We start from the raw sequence: 21,659 nt of genomic DNA, 5'->3' as shown, positions 1-21,659 counted from the left end.
GCTGACGGGTCTGGTTTGGGCCCTGTGTCCTCCGCTAGGACAGGGTCGGCCTCGTGAGGACTCTGCAGAACTACTACAGAAAGGAGGGAGAGGGGCTTCTCAGAGGAAGGGATGTGTGTCTGCAGTGAAGACCAGTTAGCTGTGATCAAGGGTCAAGTTGAAAACTGGGTAATGGGATTTCTGCTACCTGCCAGGCTCTGGGGAGCTGCTAAGGCATGGTTGTTGCCCACGCTCAGGTGGGAGAGCGCAAGCAAAAGGAAAATGGCCACAAGAATCCTATCTGGGGCCCAAGGAGAAGGGAATAACGAATGGACCAGGAGGTGAGCAGGATCTGGAAGGCCTGGGAAGCACACATTAGCAATAGTGTATATTAACTACCTGCTTGAACGCACACTCCGTGCCAGGCACCAGGCTAAGCAATCAGTACACACGAATCTTCGTCCTGGTACCTACTGTGTCACAGATGAGGAAACGGATACTTAGAACAATAAAATAACTTGCCGAAGGACCCGTCACGATGGAGCCGGGATTCAACAGACTGTAAACACCCTGGACTTAACCACGTTACTAAGGAGAGCTGGGAAGGGTCACAGTCAATTTCATTTTTCCCCATAAGTAACTGACATTGAAAAGGAGATCCCCCGGTTGGTAGCACTCTGTTATCAGTTATCTGTTATTAGGGTACACAGAACACACATTGAGGAACTTATTTAAATGGCCCCAGCAATGAAGATGTGGTCATTAAACACTGGACCTTTTCCAACCTGCGTTTGAGTATCATCAACACGGTAAGCAGTAGTGCCATTAATAACACCCGAGAAAGAAGGCTAAAAGGATTTCGGATCCAAATACAAAGGCCCTGAAACCATCAAAGGGGAAACCAGATCTGACCTGAACGTACTACATATGGAAACTCGGGCATAGCTGTGATGCTCCGGGGAATATTCAGTTACAAGGGAGACCCAGCACTGACCTTTTTGCAAGGAGAGAATCAACAGAAGACTGTATGTGATACGAGGAAGTCACTTCCTGTTGACAAGGCTTCAAACCCCCTGTTTGAAGAGAGAGAAGACGGGAGGGCAAAGACCCCAGGTGGCTTTGAGCTGATGAACCCTGGTTCTTGAGGAGTCTGAAAAGAAAAGGCAACACAAAACCAAACAAAAAGGAGGTATTGTGTCGACAGGCCATATGATCTGCCCAGCTGTTACATCCTTTGCTCCTATGAGTTTGCTAGAAAGGCTGAAGAAATGAACCGGCAGAAACTTGCCATTCTTTTCTTGAATATTTATTACATCTCTTCTGCAAATACTCATAACATATAGAAGATACCAGAGTGCCTACCAAACTGACTTCCATGGCTTACTGAGCTATCCACTCCTGTATTCAACTCACCTCAAGCCACTCTCCCTGCTCCCCACACACCCCAGCAGAGCACACCGCCCTTTATTTGGTGCTCCCATAACCCGCCCCCCCCCCCCCCACAGTATTTCTATTATGGCCTCGTATTGAAATCGTCTCCTCCCCGAGTTTCTAACCCACCTCTGTCCTCGGCACTTTAGCAGGTACAGCGGCTCGGAAAATGTTGACTGAATTAACAGAACTCTTCTCTACATTTATAAGCCCTAAACTAGGCGGTGGTAGGTCTCTGGGGTCATCTTTGGTCCAAGGGCTCCTCCAGTGCAACGTCATGTCTTACTCATGTTAATCTCTAGTGTGGAGCATGGTGTCTTAACAGTTTGCTGCGAACAGCAGGTGCTCAGTAAACGTTTCAATGATTGAGCCCCAAACTTCTCAACACGTGACACGTAGGGCAGGGGAAGGACCGTAATTCACGGGACTACTGACGGAGAAAAATCGTGAGTTAGGGACAGTCTTTTTCGGTCGATGAGCAAGAGTGAGGGGAAAACGCAGTTTTCTGGGCCAGAACAAACTTGTCTCCCATGTTCCTGGCGGGGTTATAGTTCTCCAGACTCAGAAGACGGGGGTTAACATGCACCACATACGGGTGCTTCCCACTTAAACCTCACAACAGATCCAGGGATGGGCAGGTGTAACCCCCGAGGTGCCAAAGAGGAGACAGGCGCGGAGAGGTTTATCTCCCGCACAAGCCCATCCATCCCAGCGGAAGGGCCCAGGCCCGAGGCTCGGCAGCAGGTACAGCAGGTACAGCAGGTCCTGCGGCTGCCTTGGACCCTTTCAAGTCTAGCTGGGCGATTCCTGGAGCAGGGAAGAAGCCGGAGACTACGAAGTTTGGACACAGGGGAGCCAGGGGAGGCTCCGTCCGCCAAGATCAAAGGGAACCAGGGGGAACCAGGAGGCACCGCACAGCCTCGCACCCCTGCCCGGCACACTTTCGGCGGCCTCTGGAAGCTTGGTCCTCCCAGGCTTCCGTAGGTCGGAATCCGCTGCGGGTACCTTCCGCCGGGCCCAGGCTCAGTGTTTTCAAATTCAAATCCTGTTTGCGTACTTGAGCACTGAGGCCGAAAAGCCGAGCCCACCCTAGAGTCTCACCAACTAAAACCTCGGCCTGCATAGGCTCCACCCCTCACAGCAGCGAGCACCTCGGCCGGGGAGCCGTTGGCGGAAGTTCCGGTCGTTACGTCACTTCCGCCGCGCTTCTGGGCGTTGCCAAGATGGACGCTTCGCGGGCCCGGGAGCAGCTCCGGCGGCGGTACCTGTTCCCGCGGGACACCGAGGCCCCGCTGGACAGCGAGGGCTACGCCGGGCCGGGTGAGGCGCTCCCCCCGGGCGCGCCCCGAGCTGCGCTGAGGTGTCCGGAGTCGAGGCGCCCGGAAACGGCCGGCCCCGCGGACCTGCCGCAGCCCTGTCCTGGCAGGAGGGACCAGGTTTCGTTTGTTCAAGGCTTGCCAAGCCGTTTTGCAAGTCGGGTATTTAGCGTCCCTGAGAGATTCCTAGTGATCGCGTAGCCCCGCGCATCTTCATCCCAGCTGCGCTTCAGGATTCCCAGGAGAGCTGGTTTGACACCTGTTTGGCATTCTCCATTTAAATAAAAAATACCATCCGGTTGTATTTCTAAGAATCTACCAAAGCATCATACTCGTACCAGTACACGAGGACGTATGTGCACAGTGTTTAACCTCAGCATTCCTCGTAGTGGCGAGCGACTGAAAATGTCTAATTGCCTATCAGCAGAGAGCTGGTTAAATACATTTGGATGTACTTCTACATGACACGGCAGGCAGACTTTTTTCGCCCTGTGGGGATGATTTTCACAGGGAGGCGCAGGACAAAGTCCGCTGTACCAGCGTTTGGGCACAGACCTGGTAACGTGTGATGTGTGTTCACCTGTAAATGCATAGAGTATGAAAGAATTCATAGAAGTTGGTGTTGGTAGTTGCTTTGGGGTTGAGAAAACTAGGGTTAAGTATAGGGGAAAGAGAGTTCATTTTAGATTTTTCTGCCCTGTATGTTGCAAATCGTGCACTTACAACCCTTTGAAAAATAAACGCAGAAAACATCATGCCCAGGCATTCTTATTTACAAATTCTGAGGCTGTCTCCCAGAATTTGTATTATGAACAAGCCTCCTGGGGATTCAGATGGTTTGTTCAAGGTCGGGGGTCTCAGATGTATACCAAAGGTTCTCACGAGAATTAAGAGGTGGGGGGGGCATGTCACTCCTCTGGGGAATTTGTTAGAAATAACTCAATCACACCCAACCCCAGCCACCTATTCTTTCAGATTGGGTCTCAACTGGAAGAAATTTGATTTGTCCATCACCTGTCTAGACAGTGCTGTATCAGGACTAGACCTCTGCTGTGCCCTGCCGTTGCCTCAGAAGGTTGTGTTTGTTTGAAATAATTAAAATATGTAGTTAAAAGTATTTGGGGGAAATTACAAGTCCATTTTGTGCTCTAATGTCTGCTGTCTCCATTTTTCTTAATTAACAAGACTAATTGCTTTCCTAGGCAATATATGAAACATGATACTAAAATTCCTATACTACCAGATGGTGTCTTTCTTTCCAAAAGACGGTAATATTGTAAATTTGATTTTAAATTCGTTTAGGGGGAACAAGTTGCCTATACTGAATATGTTTTATAGCAGGTTCCTATTAATTATTTCTGCAAATATAAACGTGTTTTGGTGGCTGTACAGAAGAAATCTGTTCTCTAATTGGAGAGAATCTGGTTTTGGGAAAGCTCTAGGAAATTATTTTATCCGGCTTAAAATAGGTGTTCTTTTTCCTCATAAATTTATGGTAATTTGATAAGTTGAAATCTCCCTTATTTGCAGAAGTCTCTACCGCTGTTGAAAGAAAGGAGAAACCTCTTCCAAGACTTAACATCCATTCTGGATTCTGGATTCTGGCATCCATTGTTGTGACCTACTATGTTGATTTCTTTAAAACCGTTAAAGAAAACTTCCACACCAATAGGTGAGAAAGCTTCATTGCTTCGTAATTAAGCGCCCTCGTCTCATCGCTCATAGTGTCTTGTGAGTTGCGTTCTTCAAATGCTTAGAAATCTCTTACTTCCTGCCAGGCACGGTGTTGGAGGTACTGGTGACACAAAGGTCACTAGTGACCAAGAGAGTGTGTGCTTGGGACACGTACAGCAGAACGGATGAAACTGGAAAGTACTTCAGTATGCCTTTCAGCACAAGTGTGTTGGAGGATGGGGAAGGTAGTGAATTTAAGAAGAACCTAATCCATGTGTAAAAAATGGAAGAAGAAAGATTCTGACAGTCTGTCTGAAGACAGTGCAGGAGCACCGGGAGGAGGGAGCGAGGACCCTGGCGGGTGAGAACCGGGCCTCAGAGTTTGTTTGCAGAGCATAGTTACAGCTAACAAAGTAACTACGGGGAGTGATTGAATTAGGGTTGACGTCACTCAGAGGAGGAGTCGGGAGCTTTGAGGCCTGATGTCAAATCGTCCGTCATTCATGAGGATTAAGATCTCTTCGGTATGATCTCAGGAATTGATGGGGGGGGGGGGGGGCAAGGTTGTGAATCGTACCTGAGTCCTCACTGAATGTTGAAGAGTGTTCTCGAGGCCCCCACACAGCAGAGCCAAGAGGGAGAGACGTTGGTGAGCTTTGAGCTGGCACTGGGAGCGGTGGTTTGCACAGGATGCGAGCACGGGGACCAGCAGGGCTAGAGAGGTGTGGATAGGACCGTTTGATCCCGTGTCATCATGGGGGTGACGCACAGTTTCTCCTCAGAGGCCTTCGGATGCTGACTGCGGGAGGGAGAGCCGGGAGGTGCACAGAGCATGCATTCAGGAGAAAGGAGGCATATGGGACTTATTTCAGTTGTTCCATAAAAGCCTATTCGTCTCTTGCCTTAATGCCAGGAGCTAGAACTTTCCTTAAACACTCCTGTCTTCCTGCCCTTTACCCTGCTTGCCCCTTCCCTGACCGAGTTTGGGATGAAGAACCAGCCACGTGTCGAAGGCACCTTCTTTCTCTTGGGAGCCAGCTGTCTGTGGGAAGCCCAGATTCTGGTCTGTCTTTCTGTGCCGTCATTTCTGGGGGCAGCCCCAACCCGAGAGGGTCTCTAGGTTTTCATGTCAACTTGGAACCTGGTGGCACGTCTGGTCACCAAAGCCATCTTCCTGCAGCTCCGTCAGTAACAGAGCTGACAGTTGACGTCATCGGCCTAACTCCTTTGTGTCTCTCAGTCGGTGTAGATCCTGGGCTGGGAAAAGAGGATGAGTAGTTGTTTTGCACACTGCCGGGAGCAGCGGCCTCTTTGTTATTCAGATACGACACGAGAGCCTGAGGTGTGTTCGGCTGTGGTGACAGTGATCAAGGAAGCACACTTCCAGCCCCCCGGTAGCCCCTTTCAGGCCAAGACAGGTGAATGGGTCATGTGCGCGCTATAAGCATATGCCCAGGATGCCGTGGGACACCTAGAAGGAGCACCTAGTCAGCCCAGCCTCGGGAGGCAGGCCTTTTGGAGGTTTTAGGAGAGAGAGGAGGATTTCCCTCTTTGTCTCCTTATTTTAAGTATTCTCTCTAGTTGAAGGAAATGCTGAGCTAAGGGACGGTTGGTTACACCTCTAAGGTGTTGGGGGCACCTGCCGTAGTCACTGGGCTGCCCAGGAGCCCGCGCTGTCCCGTAGCAGAGCCGGGGCTGTGGGGCAGGAGAAGGACACAGAAGTCACCGGCCTGGCCTCAGAAAAGTATCACCTTAGAGACAAAAGACCTGAACGGATACTCAAAGGCTGAGGATTTTGAGTGGCACTATATTCTTGCCAAGGGCCTCGGTAAGCAGTGGGGAGTCTGAGCGGCCGTCGGACGAGGGCCGTACCCAAGAGGGGTTGTGGGCTGCCTTCTGCCGCCTTACAAATCTACCTGAAGTGGTTCCTCATCTCTTGCCCTGCCGTTAGCCCCCAAGTTCGGAAGCTCGAGGCATTAGGGTTCTTCCAATCTACGCAAGGCTGCAAGACGATGTTCAGAGATAGGAGACACAGGTCTATGTTAACAAACAAAGCGAAGCGTGATGGGTGATGGGTTGGAAATCACAGTTTTTAAGAAAATCCTGGTCGTGTGTGTGAGCCGAGTTGCTGGTTAAAACTACAACGGAAATCACAAGCCCAGATACCCAGGCTCTTCCTCGTTACCCACCGAGTCAGAATTTGGGAAACCGGGGCAAGATGGCTTCCCTTGGCAACCTTGCCGAGGGACTCCGATGCCAGGGTGGAGGGCCTCTGACTTGCAGTCGCGTTTTGGTTCAGGCGGGTTTTCCAGCTGCTTCTGTCCTCTGCCATGTCTGGACGCAGTAGCCGCACCAGCGTTCCAGGTGGAGTTAAAACCTGGAACAGACGGAAGGATCCTGACCGAGCAAGGAGGTCACCGTGACTCTGGCACAGTGTTCCTCAACCTTTGTTGCCACCTCCCGAGGAGCCTCCGTGAGACGTTTCATTCCTACCCACCCCGTAACGTCCTGCGGGAGTTTCTCTGCGCATACAGAAAGAGGAGGAGGATTTCTTCCCTTTGGGGGCAGTATCGCCCTGTTGAGAATGACACTGTAGCAGAAGAGAGGCCTCTGCAGACCCCGAAGGAGGAACGTGGAGGTATGTTTTCCATCAATCACACCAGCGGAATAATGCTGCTCGCTATGGGGCAGCACTTTTCAGAGTGCTATGTGATTTTCGCAGCTGTTCTGTGAGGTCCTACTAACGTTTCTAGAACACCCTGAGGTTAAGTAACCTGCTCAGAGCCACAAAGCTAGTCGTGCTGGGGCTGAGCTTCAAACCCAGACAGGCAGATTTGGAAGGCCACGCTGCAACCACTGAGCTATCCCGCCTCTCATAACTGATCCCAGCACTGCAGTGTCATTCAGTGCCTTAAAGGAACCTGGAAGCTTGCCATGGCTGGAAGTGTACTCAGTGCCTGTGTGACTGTGACTGTTCCAGACCCCATGACCCCTCTCTCGTCTGCATGGAACCCCCGTCTTCTCCCCGTGAAGAAGCGAAAGAGAATGGAGACCTTGGGAGACAGGAAGAGGGCTTCGTTCCCCAAATCTGGCCTCCTCCCACAACCAGCAGGGGCCAAGGAGGCCGCCTCACCCACACTGAGTCAGCGCTGGGGTAGAATTCCAAGGGAGGAAAAAGACACTGCCCCTTGGAGGGAGATTGGGAATATTCTAGAAATGGGTGTCTCGCTCAGAAATCTGTTCCGAGAGGCAGTTTGAGGTAACCACCTTCCAGTCTGATTTTCAGTCCCCCCAGAAAGCCTCCTTACCTTAGAGGAGTTCATGGCACCCGTTTCTTACTCTCCCGCTCGAAACTTCAGAAAGAGACAGAAAGCTGCCGTGTCGTGAGAGGAGACGCGGCGCCACGAGTGGACTTGTGCTTCGGGTGGTGGTTTGTGGAGCGTGGGGAGTGCACGGCTGTTCGAGCCTCACTTTCTTCCTGCTGCACCTGCCGGACCCCTCCTGTGTCACCCCATCTCCTGCCCGACAGAGGCCATCTGAAAGCGGGGGTTGGGGAGCCGTGGGCCCCTCTGGGCCCCTCGCCCAGTTGATCTGCGTAGCAATCGATTTTTAGGCTGTCGGTGAAAACCTTTTTTCAGACGCGCGCTGAGGCGCTAAGTCTGCTGGCAACCCTTGTGTCGTTTGGTCTCTGCAGCTGGTTCGTGGCTGGCGGCGCCCTCCTGCTGATCAGCCTGTCGCTTGCGTGTTACTGCATCCTCTATCTGGAGTGGTGCCGCGGGATTGAAGATTACGACGTCAAGTATCCAGCCTTGATACCCGTGACAACTGCGGCTTTTATTGCGGCCGGCGTCTGGTGAGTTAACTTTGCAACAACCAGGGGAATAAAGCGTGTTGTGATCAGGTGCCGATGTACGGGGCACGAAGCTTACAGAAAAGGAGAAACGGGAAAATGGCCTCCTGTCATTGCTAGTCTCAGAGGCCCTTTCTAGTAGGATCGTTCTTTACGTATTTAGCTATGGTTTTTTAATTTTTTTTAAGGTTTATTCATTTTGCAGAGACAGAACGTGAGTGGGGGAGGGGAAGCGGGAGAGGGAGACAGAACCCGAAGCAGGCTCCAGGCTCCAAGCTGTCAGCACAGAGCCCGATGCGGGGCTCGAACCCACGAACCGTGAGCTCATGACCTGAGCCGAAGTCGGACTCTTAACCGACGGAGCCGCCCAGGTGTCCCGCGCATTTAGCTGTTTAAAACACAAATGTTGACGTGCTATCTGTATGTATTCTGCGTTTTGCTTTTGAAATCATTTGCAATGTGAAGCGAGGGGGACAAGTATAAGAGACTCTTAAATACAGAGAATAAACTGAGGGTTGCTGGAGGGGTTGTGGGTGGGGGGATGGGCTAAATGGATAAGTAAGGAGCATTAGGGAGGACACTGGTGGGGGTGAGCACTGGGTGTGATACGTAGGGGATGAATCACTGGAATCTGCTCCTGAAATCGTTATGGCGCAATATGCTAACTTGGCTGTAAATTAAAAAATTAATTCATTAATTACATCGTGCTGATTGGGAAATGTAATACGGAAAGTGGAAACAGCTTAAGTTGTCCAGCTGAATGAGTTAACCACTGCACTGGCCAACCCTCACCCAGGTCAGGAAAGAGAACCGTACCAGCCCCGTGATCCCTTTCCGCCCGCCCCCCGCCCCAGCCAGGGCGCTTTCCTTCCTGCCCATGGACAGACACTGTCCCGACCCGTGTGGGGCTTGCTTTCTTTGGCATCTCTTAAGTACCGTTTTCGTTTTGTCTATTTTTTTGACTTCGTAGAAATGGATTCAGGTATTCCGTATTCTTGTACATTTGGCTGTTCACATGCAGTGCTATGTCTGGTACCTGTTTATCATTCTCACACTCGAAACTTCAGAACAAACAGAAAGCTGCTGTCTTCACTGTGAAAGAAAACGTGTCCCACGAGCGGGGTTGTAGTTTAGACGGTGCTGTACAGAGTGTGTGCGAAGCCTCGCTTTTCTTCCTGCCGAGTGTGTCGGTCTCATCCTGCCTCACCCCATCTCCCGTTAGACCCGAGCCGTGTATCACAGCCGCTCGTTGCTGGTTAGCATTTCGTCCCATCACTGAATGCGTTCATCGCTTCTACTGTTGATCGCATCTGGATCGTTTCCAGTTTGGTGCTGTTGTTCATGATGCTCTTAACATTCTTGTGTGTGAGTCTCATGCGCATGTGCACGCGTGTCTGCTGGAGGTATGTGTGCACACGCGTGTATACATGTCTCTAGAGGTGAAATTGCTGGCTTATAGGTTATACATATCTCCAATTGCAGTAAACAGCTGAAATTTTTTTTTTTCCCAAAGTGATTGTCCATTTTTTTTTTAACGGAGCCGTATCATTGGTAATTCATCCATATTGGTACAAAAAAATGCGCCTCTTTATTTTTATTTTATTTTATTTTTAAGTAGGTTCCATGCCCAATACGGGGCTTGAACCTAGGACCCTAAGATTAAGAGTCACATGCTCTACCGACTGAGCCAGCCGGGCGCCCCTGGATAAGCCTCATTATTTTTAATTGTACACATTATCATCACATGGACATAACCTGGGTTTGTTGAACCTACCCTCCTTTGGTGGCTAGACTTACAGTTGTTCTTACTGCTTTGCTACCAGGAAAATGGCACAATCCGTATCCTTCTTCTTAATAGGTAGTCGATGAAAAAACACTGATTTTTTTTTTTAATGTGTATGAAAGCACACTTGCTCACTGAAGAATAATCTGTTAATTACAGAAAAACACAAAGGAAATAAATCCCCATGATCCTGCAGCCAGAGAGAACAACTGTTCTTTATATGTTGTATATATTCCTCTAGCTTTTTCCTTTCTTTATGTCAATTGAATTGGGATTTTGGAAAAACCATATATTTTGTGCCTATTCCGTTTAATTGAATGTTTTTTATGATTAATTTTCTGTCATTGAAATTGGAGGGCATTGACATGTATCACCTTGTGTTGTGGTTATTACTGACCCTTCGGTGATGTGGGTACACGGGTGTGCTGTTTTACATCCTAAGAGTGAGATCGCCCCGGAAAGGTTATTTTTTTTAGAACAGTAGGATTTAAAAAGTTCCGTTGTTTAAAGTTCCGTTTAAAAAACTATTACATAGTGAAACCAGTAACTATTTAATTAACTTCTGCTCTTACAAATTCAGTCCATAAAGATCATTTGCACTGAGAAGCTGTCTTATTCTTACCTTGGCGACAGGAGCAGTGTTTCTCTCAAAGGGAGATTTAATAGCAACTTATACGTCATTACGTTTTTCATCCTGTTTCTAACAAAAAGTTATTTGAAACTGTGTCTTTACTCTGATGGTTTGACAGTGTGCGGGTCGTGGAAGCAGGCTGTAGCCTTTGTCGGCGATGTGCCGCCACAGACACTGACTTTGAGAGACTTGGGATCCTGTTGGGCCAGCTCTCGGGGGAGGACCTTCAGTGGTTCGGTCCCAAGTGCTCTCTGAAGAGTTTGTGATATTTCCAGTGCTGGCCAAACCACATCTCTGGGAAACATGACATACACACACAGTTGCTGGCTAAGAGAACTTTCCCAAACGGAGTTCAAAGTGGGATCTCGGGGTACGTGCGTGGATTACAGCTGGAGTGGCCAACCGCGTGTGTCTTATCCTTTTCAGCTTCAACGTTGCCCTGTGGCACGTGTGGTCCTTCCTCACCCCGCTGGTGTTGTTCACTCAGTTTATGGGCGTTGTGATGCTGATCTCACTCCTTGGGTGATGTCCAGAGGTAAGAGTTCTGGAACGGCCTTTCTAACACTGAACTCACTGGACCAGTGTCTTTGGTGACCGTTTCCAGGTGGCACAGCAGTGACGGACTACTCACCAACTGTGCCTTCCTTCAACTCTGAGATGAAAGGGACCGAGACCCCTTCCCTTCTGCATAATTTAGTTCTCCATGACTATTTCCTGGGTAAGGCACCCCGCCCTTCAGAGATGTCGTATTTACACCTTACGGTGTAGATAAGCTCCCACAGTAGGTCACTTTCCACCCAGGTCAGCTTCCATCACCTGATACACACCAGACGACTGGCTAGGTTGCTGTTAGGGAGCAGGAACGTAGGAAGAACGGGCACTTTTACCCACTCGAGCTGTTCTGGCTCCCTCCTAAAAATCTGACGGACGACCCATCAGCCTTTTCCTTCCGTGTTACTTATAGAATCTCTTGCTCCCCACGGACGACTGCCTCCCTGGGCCTGCTGCCTTACACGGCGGGGTCTGTCTGTCGAGTACCAGACAACTCCTTTATCAAATAAATATGCATGAGAGCACTCCCTCTGCGTGCTTAGGGACACGGTGAAAAAGCCAAGATAGGCCCTCTCTTTACGCAACTGACTTCAGAGCTGGGAGGAAAGCTTCTTCATGTGTCAGTTTACAGGCATGAAAACAGGCCCAGAGAAGTGGATGTTAACATACTAAGTAAAGGATTGGGGTGCATTTCAGCTAACAGCCTGTGCTCCCTTTGGAGTTCTAAGGGGAGTCACTGTACCCAAATAAGGGAGACATGGACAGAATCCCGTCGCTGCCAGGCTGCAGGTGGTCACTAGCAGGTGTGTGGCCCCACAGAGGTGGAGAGTCCCCTGTGCACACTGTGCTGTCCGGGGCCATCTGGCGTCTCTCCCTTTGTCCGGGTCAGCACGTGTCGCCGCAGGATGGAGCCTCATCTGACCCCGTGTCCTGCTTTTCCCCTCCGCCCTGATACCGTTACGTTTTCCGCCGTTCAGTTTTCAGTTTTTACGCACGTTCAGGAGCTTTCGACCCTTGACGTGAGTTTGTTTTTGGTAATGGAGAGCCAGAGAGCGTTACAGGCATGTGGACTGAACTGTGCTTTTTTTTTTTTTTAATTTTTTTTTTAACATTTATTTATTTTTGAGACAGAGAGAGGGAGAGAGAGCATGAACAGGGGAGGGTCAGAGACAGAGGGAGACACAGAATCCGAAACAGGCTTCAGGCCCTGAGCTGTCACCACAGAGCCCGACGCGGGGCTCGAACTCACGGACCGCGAGATCACGACCTGAGCCGAAGTCGGCCGCTTAACCGACTGAGCCACCCAGGCGCCCCTGAACTGTTCTTTTTAAACAGGAAATCCAGCTGCTTAAAAGACAGACTGTCTCACTCAGAATATAAATGCTGGCTTTCTTTCAGGTGTAAGAGCGTGTCACTTCGACGCGAACGATTCAGCACCCAGCCAGCTGGCAGCATCGCAGGTGTAACAAGTGCTACAACGTGTCCTCGTATCTAGGAAGTGAGTGGTTTCCTCGGAAAAACTATAACGTTGCAGTCTGGTTGAAATCAGAATAAATTCGATTTCGTTTGTCTGTCCTCACACTCAAGTGATTACTGAATTTTTCACACTCAGAAATGTTCTGTTCAAAATAGAAATAATTAGTTTGTGGTGTCAGTCTGATGAATCGTCGGAGAAAGTGTTGGTGTGAACATTTAAGCAGAGTTTCATTATAGGCACATGGTGTCCTCCCCAAATTGCAGAGTTGTTCGCCCTTTGATCGTATGCGATCACTGGGTGTGTATATGTGGGAATGATCATGTCATGTGCCTTTAACCCAGCTTCTGCAATTGCGATCTCATTTTTATAGTAGTTTTGTTAGGTGACAGGACCACTTGAAAGCATTTTATGTGTTCCTGCCACTTTAGATTTTATCATTGTGTAACTTACTGGGTTTCTAGCATTTGTTCAACATGGGCACTTTTACTCATTTTTAAGTACACGTACTTTTTCCTTAACATTTAAATAAAATATTTTTATAACTTTCCTGTGGGTTTTGTTACTGCAGACTTTGGGACCTTTGGTTTCAGCTGATAGCACTTTGCGTTAAGGGTGTAAGTCTACTCTGCTCTTCGGAGACCTCAGGAAGACAGACGCTTTCAAATGCAACCACATTCACCTTAAACCTCACCGGCACGGGCTTTGTGGTGTTGATTATCATCTCCCTGACAAAGGGGGCTTCGGTAGAAGATGTGGGCTAATGTTTACAAAACACCCGCCACAGTGCCTGGTACACGTAGGTGCTCACTCCATTCATGGTAATGGAGAGAGAAAGAAAGACCACGTAGATCCGGGATCAGGGATGGGACGAGGCAGGCGTGACCAGCGGGCAGAATCAAGCCCAGCCTGTGTACCCACACGTGAGGGCTTCCTCACAAGTAAGGAGCAAGGTCAGGCCCCCCGCCATCCCATCTTAAATTTTTTTTTTAATTTATTTTTTTATTATTATTTTTTTTTAATACTTATTTAGTTTTTGAGACAGAGAGAGACAGAGCATGAACGGGGGAGGGTCAGAGAGAGAGGGAGACACAGAATCTGAAGCAGGCTCCAGGCTCTGAGCTGTCGGCACAGAGCCCGACGCGGGGCTTGAACCCACAAACCGTGAGATCATGACCTGAGCCGAAGTCAGACGCTTAACCCACTGAGCCACCCAGGTGCCCCCCATCTTAAATTTTTTTAATGTTTATTTATTTTGGAGAGCGAGCGAGCGAGCGAGCAGGGGATGAACAGGGAGAGAGGGAGACACAATCCGAAGCAGGCTCCAGGCTCCGAGCTGTCAGCACAGAGCCTGACGCAGGGCTCAAACTCACATGAGACAAGACAAGATGAGACCTGAGATCATGACCTGAGCTGGAGTCTGGTGCTTAACCAACTGAGCCACCCAGACACCCCATCCCCCCCCACCCCATCTTTTATTGCAGAGCATAGTTCCATTTGGATAGAAAGCTAAGGCTGTGCATTCCTGGACACTGGTTTGTCAGAACCCAGAGAGCCAAACACTGACGCTGTGGCCAAGAAGACGGTAGGATTACGCTGTTACTTGCAAAGAGACCTTTCAATAAGTTTTTTGAAACAGGATCATGTGTGGTCCCTGTTTCTGTCAAATAACTGCCACGTGTGTTATTTAGGGGTCTGTCCCTGTTACTGTAACTGCTAAATAAGTACAAACGGTATCAGCCGTCCTGTGGGAGGAGCACCACCCTTCAGAGTCAAGACTAAGTGAGCACTTGTAAGTCCCCACCCCGACGGCCAACGATAGGGTAGAGGCAGGTGCGTGCTCTTAAAGCTGTACCTGACTTTGGCCATCCCAAGCCTCAAGCCCAAGTCTCCTACCTGCTTGCACCCCGGATGCCCAGGCCCGCTGCTCAGAGGTGGTGGTGTGGTTGGGGAGCAGAGCTGTTCCACAGGAAGAGTTCTCCAGGCGATTCCTGCATGCGGCCCGGGTCGAGAACTCCCCTGTTGCAGTCAATCTGGGGAGAGATCTCTCTGCAGAAGCTGGAGCCTTCGAATTGGCAGGGAACAGAGAGATCAAGGGATCTAACTTCGCTCACTAGGATAAAAACCAGACTGGGACTCCCCCCAACCCCCCAGTCTATGTCTGGGACCCAGCTCGGGTGACACTGGTCTTTCTAAGAGACTAAAAGGATTTAAGACCCTGGCTGTGTCGGGGCTCTTTGGTCGTATGCACCCTTAAAAGCTCTCTTCAGCAGCAGCCAGGCACTGGAAGGGACTAGGGAAAGTTGCAAAGTCTCTGCAGGTGGGCTAGTGTGGGGGGACAGGCTGGGGCCAGGTGACAGAAGTTATTAGGTGCCCTCTGCAGTCCCAGTCCAGATAAATGCCTCCACTTAAAAACATTTTTCTCTTGAAAGACCGATTCAAGCACAGTATTCCTCGAGGTGGGAAAGAGTCCGGTGGATTCTAGGCCCATGGGATTCATAAAAACTAAAGGAATCAGCAGCAGGAGTATTTTGCATGCACTGAGGACTGAGTCCAAAGGGGCAGGCGTTGCAGGGCTCTGGGCCGAGGGAAGGTGGGGCAGTTGGTGGGGGCCGCAAACCCTCCTCTCCCGAGTGTCAGGTTCAGCCCCCAAGCCGAGGACCATGATTTCCCCATTTGGGCAGAAGTGGGACGTATGGCTGCTCTATTTCTAAGGCAGCCTGAGCGCCTGGGTTTTACTGTTAACCGCAGCTTTTGCAAACCTTTCAGAACCTCGCTTTGGGCGTATTCGTCGTGCCCTGAGATGCATCCTTCCCACGTGCACACAGACACATTGCCACGTTTCCCATCTTCGAACACACCCCCCCCCCCCAAGTCGGGGTCCCTCATGCCTCTCCACTTACTGACCGTTTTCTTTGCCCCCCACCCCGCCCCAATGGCAAAACTCCACCAAAGAGCTCTCTCTGCCCACGCTCTCCAGTCGTGCTCCTTTCTGAAAAAGTTGTATTAGGTCATACTTTTGCAAAAGACTGTTAGAACGTTGCCTTATGTTTACAGTAAAGAGGAGTCAAAGAGGACCTCAGGAGCTGGGTGCCCCCCAGCCTACACACCTCCAGTGGCAGGAGTGACCCCCAACTCAGCCACTGCTCCCCCGCTGTCCCCCGGCACTCACCTGAACGCCATCAGGGCCATCCGGACTCTTCTCATAATCCCTTCATCCCTGTCACCGTGGCCAGCACAAAAGGCCTGGCACTCCCGGGCCACGTCTCACCTCCTGGCCTCACCCCCACATGCGTGTGTTCCCCTCATCCGCGTAACAAATCACAAGACACGTTTAGGCTTAAAACCACCGCCACCGTGGTCTTGTTCGTGTGTCTGAAATTTGGACAGGAATTTGCAGGAACAACCTGTTTCCTCCCCACATGGGGTGACCCAGCCGGCAGGCTGGTGGTCCCCTTCCAAGGCGGTTCCCTCTGGGCTGGCGAGGTGGTGCTGGCTGCTGATTTCTCTCTGCACAGGGTCTCCCCCGGGGGGCGGGGAGGGAGGGGTGGGCAGTTTGGGTTTCCTCCCCGCAGAGTCGCTCAGGTCCAAAGCTTTTGTGTCGGTGTCGGTAGCTGCTGTAACGAGCTGCCACAGACAGCAGCTAAAACAACAGACATGGATTATCTCGCAGTTCCGTAGTTTGAGGTCTGCGGTGGGGCTCACGGGTGCGGGCAGGGCTGTGGTCCTTTCTGGAGGCTCCAGGGGGGGAGTCCATTTCCCGTGCTGTCAGGCGGGCAGCAGAATTCAATTCCTTACGGTCCGAGGACGGAGCTCCCCATGCCGAGCTGGCTGTCAGCGAGGGCCGTTCCCAGCTTCTAGAGGCACCTGCATTTCTTGCCTCGTGGCGCTCTTCCTCCTCTCAAAGCCGCGCCTGTCCTGCCTCCTCGTCATTGTCATATTGCCCAGATCCGCTCTTCTGCCTTCCGCTTCCGCTTTTGGGGGGCTCGTGTGATCACGCCAGGCTCACCTGGGCAACCCCAGGTGCTCTCCCTATTTTAAAGTCCTTAATCCGCCGTCAGTGTTCCTCTTGCCGTGCAACGCAGCGTTGTTGGTAGCTTCCCGGGAGCAGGGTGTGGACCCCTTTGGGGGCATCGCTCTGCCCACCGCTGTGTCCCAGAGACAGGAAGCCCCCACTTAGAGCATGGGCTCAGAAACTGTCCACGTAGTTACAGACCCCAGATTCAAGGGGACATACCTTCCCCTCATCCTAAAGGAGGAGGGTCAAGGAACGTGTGAGCCGGGTGTTAAAACCGCCACAGTCTCTGGCCACAAATTCTCTGTGTTCCTCCCACACGCGAAAGTCCCAATCCCGGAAGCCCCATCCTGTTCCAGCATCAGACACAGGCTTGAGCTCCAGGATCTCATCATCTGAATCAAGAGCGGTGCGGGGCCTCGAGCTGACCACCCTCACAGGCGAGTTACCTGTCGATCGCACACCGAACATACAGTGGTGAGGCAGGCGCAAGTACGCGCAGTAACATTCAAAAAGTGGGGAACGAGGCACACAGTCGCTGGTCCACAGAAATCCAGCTGGGCGCGGGTCCCCCTCTCTTGCTTAGGGACCAGTGCTGCCTCCTAGGACTCTGACAAGGTGTCAGGCTCTACCCTCTGGGCTCTATTCGCCCTCCGTGTCATTCTTTTCTGGAAGAAAACAGTTTAGAATCCAGCTTTCTCAGCCTGCTTCCTGCCCAGAAAAGGTCTGAGCTCCTGAGGGTTCTTCATTTTGCACTGTCTTCCCCTTCTGTCTGAGCTGGAGGTGTTTCCGCAAGAACAGTTTGCAAAGAATGAGAGGTCATCTCTGCGGCTGCATTTAAATCTTTACCTCCTTGAGCTACAGGGTAGACTCAGGGAAGGATCAGGCTCAGGACTTAATTGGGGGCAAAGTATCCGAGCCGGGTGACTTCTCAGTCTGGGAAATTTCATCCACCAGAGTCAGGGCCTGACAGGGAACGACCAGGTCTTGAGAAATGGACACCTACCTATGGCATGAACTGGATGTCATCTGATCCACCAAGAGCAAGGCTGGGCATGCCCCACAGTGATGCATTGCTGAGTAGAAATGGTATATAAGCTTGAACGTGAACTGGAAGCCATTAGTCGGTTGCATGTACAGGTGGCTCAGGGGCCTTTGAGATCGATTTTTGCTACATACTGTCTCCTTTTTAAAAAATTTTTTTTTTTTTTTTAATGTGGGGCGCCTGGGTGGCTCAGTCAGTTGAGCGAGCGACTTCGGCTCAGGTCATGATCTCGCAGTTTGTGACTTCGAGCCCTGCGTCGGGCTCTGTGGTGACAGCTCAGAGCCTGGAGCCTGCTTGGGATCCTGTGTCGCCCTCTCTCTCTGCCCACGCCCGCTTGTGCTCTGTTTCTGTCTTTCAAAAATGAATAAACATAAAAATTTTTTTTTAATTTTTTAAAATTATTTTTGAGAGAGTGCACAAGCAGAGGCTGGGGGGCAGAGGTGGGGGGGGGGCAGAGGATCCAAAGTGGGCTCTGTGCTGACAACAGCAGTGAGTCCAATTCGGGGCTCGAACTCACGAAATGTGAGGTCATGACTTGAGCCGAAGTCAGATGCTCAACCGACTGAGCCACCCAGGCGCCCCTGCACTGTCTCTGTTAATCTACACCTGCGGTCCCTTGGGGAGTTTCTCATGAGTGGCGGAGAAAAAGCTCCAGCTTAGTTTCCAGGTGGTTCTGCATGATACGACGGCACCAGCCATCACGATATGCTGTCCCCCCGCGTAGACGGCTGCAGCCTTACAGCCCCACCCAAAGGTGACCCTGAAGGAAAGGCTGTGAAGGAAGATCTTCCCAGTGGGCTGAATGTTGAGGGGTACATTTGCTTGGCCACTTTGGCCGGATTGAGAGATGGCCAGGGTACAAATCGACATGAACTCGTGGATGGTTGCTAACAGACTCCCAGCGTGGCTGGATGGTCAGTGACTTGCAAAGAGAAGAATTGGAAACTTATTGACAAGGAGGTTTGGGGAATAATATGTGGAGTAGCCCGTCAGCACGGATTCAGAGTGTGAAAAATGAGTCACGTGAGTGTTCACCAGGGGCAACGCCTGCAGGGGAGGGGGTAAGAGAGCATGTTCTGTTGGTGTCTGTCAGCCTCTGCCTAGCCACCCAGCGTTTCCTCCATGGGCCCACGTACAAGGTGCAAGATGGAGGGCTGTGCACACGCTCAGCAACGTAGAAGTCCTTCCCCAAGGCTGACCCGGTTGACATATGCTGCGTGCAGAACCTTCTGGAATGACTTGAGAAGGGGCTCTGAATTTTTGCCACTTCTCCCTTCCCTTGAACCTGGATGGGCTCATGACCACCTTCACCGACAGAATATGCCAGAAATGACGCCTTAGTGTGGCTTCTAAGGCTAAGTCGTAGAGACCACTCAGCTTCTGCTGGGTCTCCTGGGATGCTTGCTGTCCAGATGTTCCCTCCTGGGAGGCCCCTTCTCGAGGCTCAGATGGAAGGCTGTGGGAGGTTCAAGCTGCAGAAAGAGGGCATGTGTGGGAACCCAGCTGAGCCCAGGCTTTGGGTCACTGGGGCACCAGAATGTGAATGAAGAAATCTGCAGAGATTCCAAGCCCTGGCCATTGAGTCACGCCCCAGCCGTTCTCATCTTTCCTGCTGAGGCCCTGGACATTGTAGACCTGAGACGAAAAGCAATGCCCGCCGTGTCCTCTGTAGATCCTGACCCACAGACCCATGAGCACAACAAAAATGGTTGCCACACGCCAGCAAGTTGGATAAGCGATTAAGTTTGCTGGAAGCACTGTGAACGGCAGAGACCCCCGCCCCCCGTGCTGCTGATGTGGAACCTTTCCCTGGGGACACCGGCCTGGTGGACGTTCGATTCTATCAGACCCCTTCCATCATGAAGGGAGTGGGGGGACTTGTCCTCCCTGGATGAGACACATACTCTGAAGAGGAGTTTGCCTTTTCCTTCCCATGATGCTTCTGCTGGCATTTATATGGTCAAGGAGTTCCACACCACACTGCTGCTGCTTCTCCTTTTTTTTTTTTTTTAACATTTATTTATTTAAAAAAATTTTTTTAATGTACTTATTTTGAGAGAGAGAGAGACAGAGCACGAGCGGGGGAGGGGCAGAGAGAGAGGGAGGCACAGAATCTGAAGCAGGCTCGGAGCAGTGCTGACAGCTCGGAGCCCGACGCAGGGCTCGAACTCACGAACCGCGAGATCAGGACCGGAACCGAAGTCAGACGCTCAACCGGCTGAGCCACCCAGGCGCCCCTCACACCACACTGCGTCTGATGACTTCACCAATGCTCAGGGCTTAACATCCATTCAGCGTCCATTCTAGTGTTTCCCAAAGGATCTGCATAGAAAAAAAAAAGAGTGGAAAAAGTAGTTAAATCCAAGTAAAGACTGTAGTTTAGCTACTGCATTCGTATCGATGTTAATTTCTTAGTTTTGACAAAGATACTGTGGTGTATGAGGGGTAGGAGGAGGTGAGGCGAGTTGGGTGAACCGTAAAAACGTCTCTACCATCTTCACAACTCTTCTGCAAATCTAACATTATTTCAAAAGGAAAAGTAAAAAAAAAAAAAAAATGACGCAGGAGTGACCTTTCCCGAGTGAACTGTCACCATGCTATGACACTGTATGTCCTTTTGGGGAAGGCTTAGAGGAAAATTCCCAGGATATATATTTTTTTAATTTTTTAATGTTTATTTTTGAGAGAGCAAGTGGGGGAGGGTCAGAGAGAGGGAGACACAGAATCCGAAGCAGGCTCCAGGCTCTGAGCTGTCAGCACAGAGCCCGACGCGGGGCTCAAACTCACGGACTGCGAGATCAGGACGGGAACCAAAGTCAGACGCTCAACTGACTGAGCCACCCAGGCGCCCCTATTCCCAGGATATTTATGGCAATGTTGCAAGGCTTTTGTTAAGGAGACCCGTCCCCTCTTCCTTCGAGGACCCTGGGTCTGTGAACTGGCTCAGGTTTGGGAATTGAGTGAGAGTCTTGTAATGATTCAGGATAGATCTCTGTTTACCTTATCTAGAGGTTTTCTAGTTATATAAATCAAATAATAATGCTTTAATAGGCTGCCTGTCACGGGCTGAATTGTGCCCCCTTTCCCAAAGATATGCTGAAGTCCCTCCCATGGTCCCTGTGCCTGTGACCTTATTTGCAGATGTAATTACAATGCAAGTTAAGATGAGGTCATGCTGGAGGAGCGTGGGCCCTTAATCCAATGTGACTAGTGTCCTTATACAAAGAGGAGACGGACAGACACAGAGGAAAGATGACCACGTGACAATGACAGGGACAGGGATTCTATTATGCAGCTGGAAGCTAAGGGGCACCAAAGATTAGGACCAGCCACTAGAAGCTGGAAGAGGCGAGGAGGGACCCTCTCCTAGATCCCTCAAAGGGAGCGAGTGCCTGTCTACACCTTGATTTCCAACCTCCAGGCTCCAGACCCGCCAGACAAGAAATTTGTGTTGTTTTAAGCCCCCCAGTTGGTTAAGCTTCCAGCTCTTGATTTTGGCTCAGGTCATGATCTCACAGTCCGTGAGTTCAAGCCCCGCATCAGGCTCTGTGCTGATAGCGTGGAGGCTGCTTGGGATTCTCTCTCTCTCTCTCTCTCTCTCTCTCTCTCTCTCTTTCCCTCTCTCTGCTCCTCCCCTGCCCCCCCCTCTATAAATAAATACATAAACATTAAAAAATAAAAAAAGAAATCGAGAGTTCTGTATGGCTTAGATCTTTGAAACACTTATACATCAGCGGGAGGCAGAAAGATGGGTAAATCTGTCAGTCTTCAGCATCGTTTTGAGTAGAGAGTAAAGGAGACCGACTTCAGTCTCTCTCTTTTGTGTCCAGAAACTTACATTTCATTGCTCATTAAAAAGAATCGAGGTGGCCCAGAGAAGGGAGTCCCACTTGACTTTCAGATGGGGAT

The 21,659-nt window shown here is 50.6% G+C and overlaps 1 protein-coding gene across 1 annotated transcript; it reads left to right on the top strand.

The window, feature by feature from the left end:
• Positions 1 to 2,595: 2,595 nt before the first annotated feature.
• TMEM128 (transmembrane protein 128) lies at positions 2,596 to 13,239 on the top strand. The gene is made up of 5 exons (XM_042936906.1): positions 2,596 to 2,730; positions 4,257 to 4,398; positions 8,095 to 8,253; positions 11,091 to 11,199; positions 12,615 to 13,239. Exons 1-4 carry the CDS (start codon positions 2,634 to 2,636, stop codon positions 11,188 to 11,190), a joined length of 498 nt encoding a protein of 165 aa, XP_042792840.1. The 5' UTR covers positions 2,596 to 2,633; the 3' UTR covers positions 11,191 to 11,199; positions 12,615 to 13,239.
• The last annotated feature ends 8,420 nt before the right edge of the window (positions 13,240 to 21,659 follow it).

Source organism: Panthera leo, chromosome B1 (genome assembly GCF_018350215.1).
Source record: "Panthera leo isolate Ple1 chromosome B1, P.leo_Ple1_pat1.1, whole genome shotgun sequence".
NCBI classification, from domain to species: domain Eukaryota; kingdom Metazoa; phylum Chordata; class Mammalia; order Carnivora; family Felidae; genus Panthera; species Panthera leo.
Note: the sequence above shows the minus strand (reverse complement) of the source record. Positions and strands in the feature narration are given on the sequence as shown.

Bases quoted from the DNA above. Each gene is read 5' to 3' on its own strand.
- TMEM128 (XM_042936906.1), top strand. From the start codon at position 2,634: ATGGACGCTTCGCGGGCCCGGGAGCAGCTCCGGCGGCGGTACCTGTTC. The intron at 2,731-4,256 runs GTGAGGCGCTCC...CCTTATTTGCAG, and splicing joins CGAGGGCTACGCCGGGCCGG to AAGTCTCTACCGCTGTTGAA. The intron at 8,254-11,090 runs GTGAGTTAACTT...TATCCTTTTCAG, and splicing joins TTTATTGCGGCCGGCGTCTG to CTTCAACGTTGCCCTGTGGC.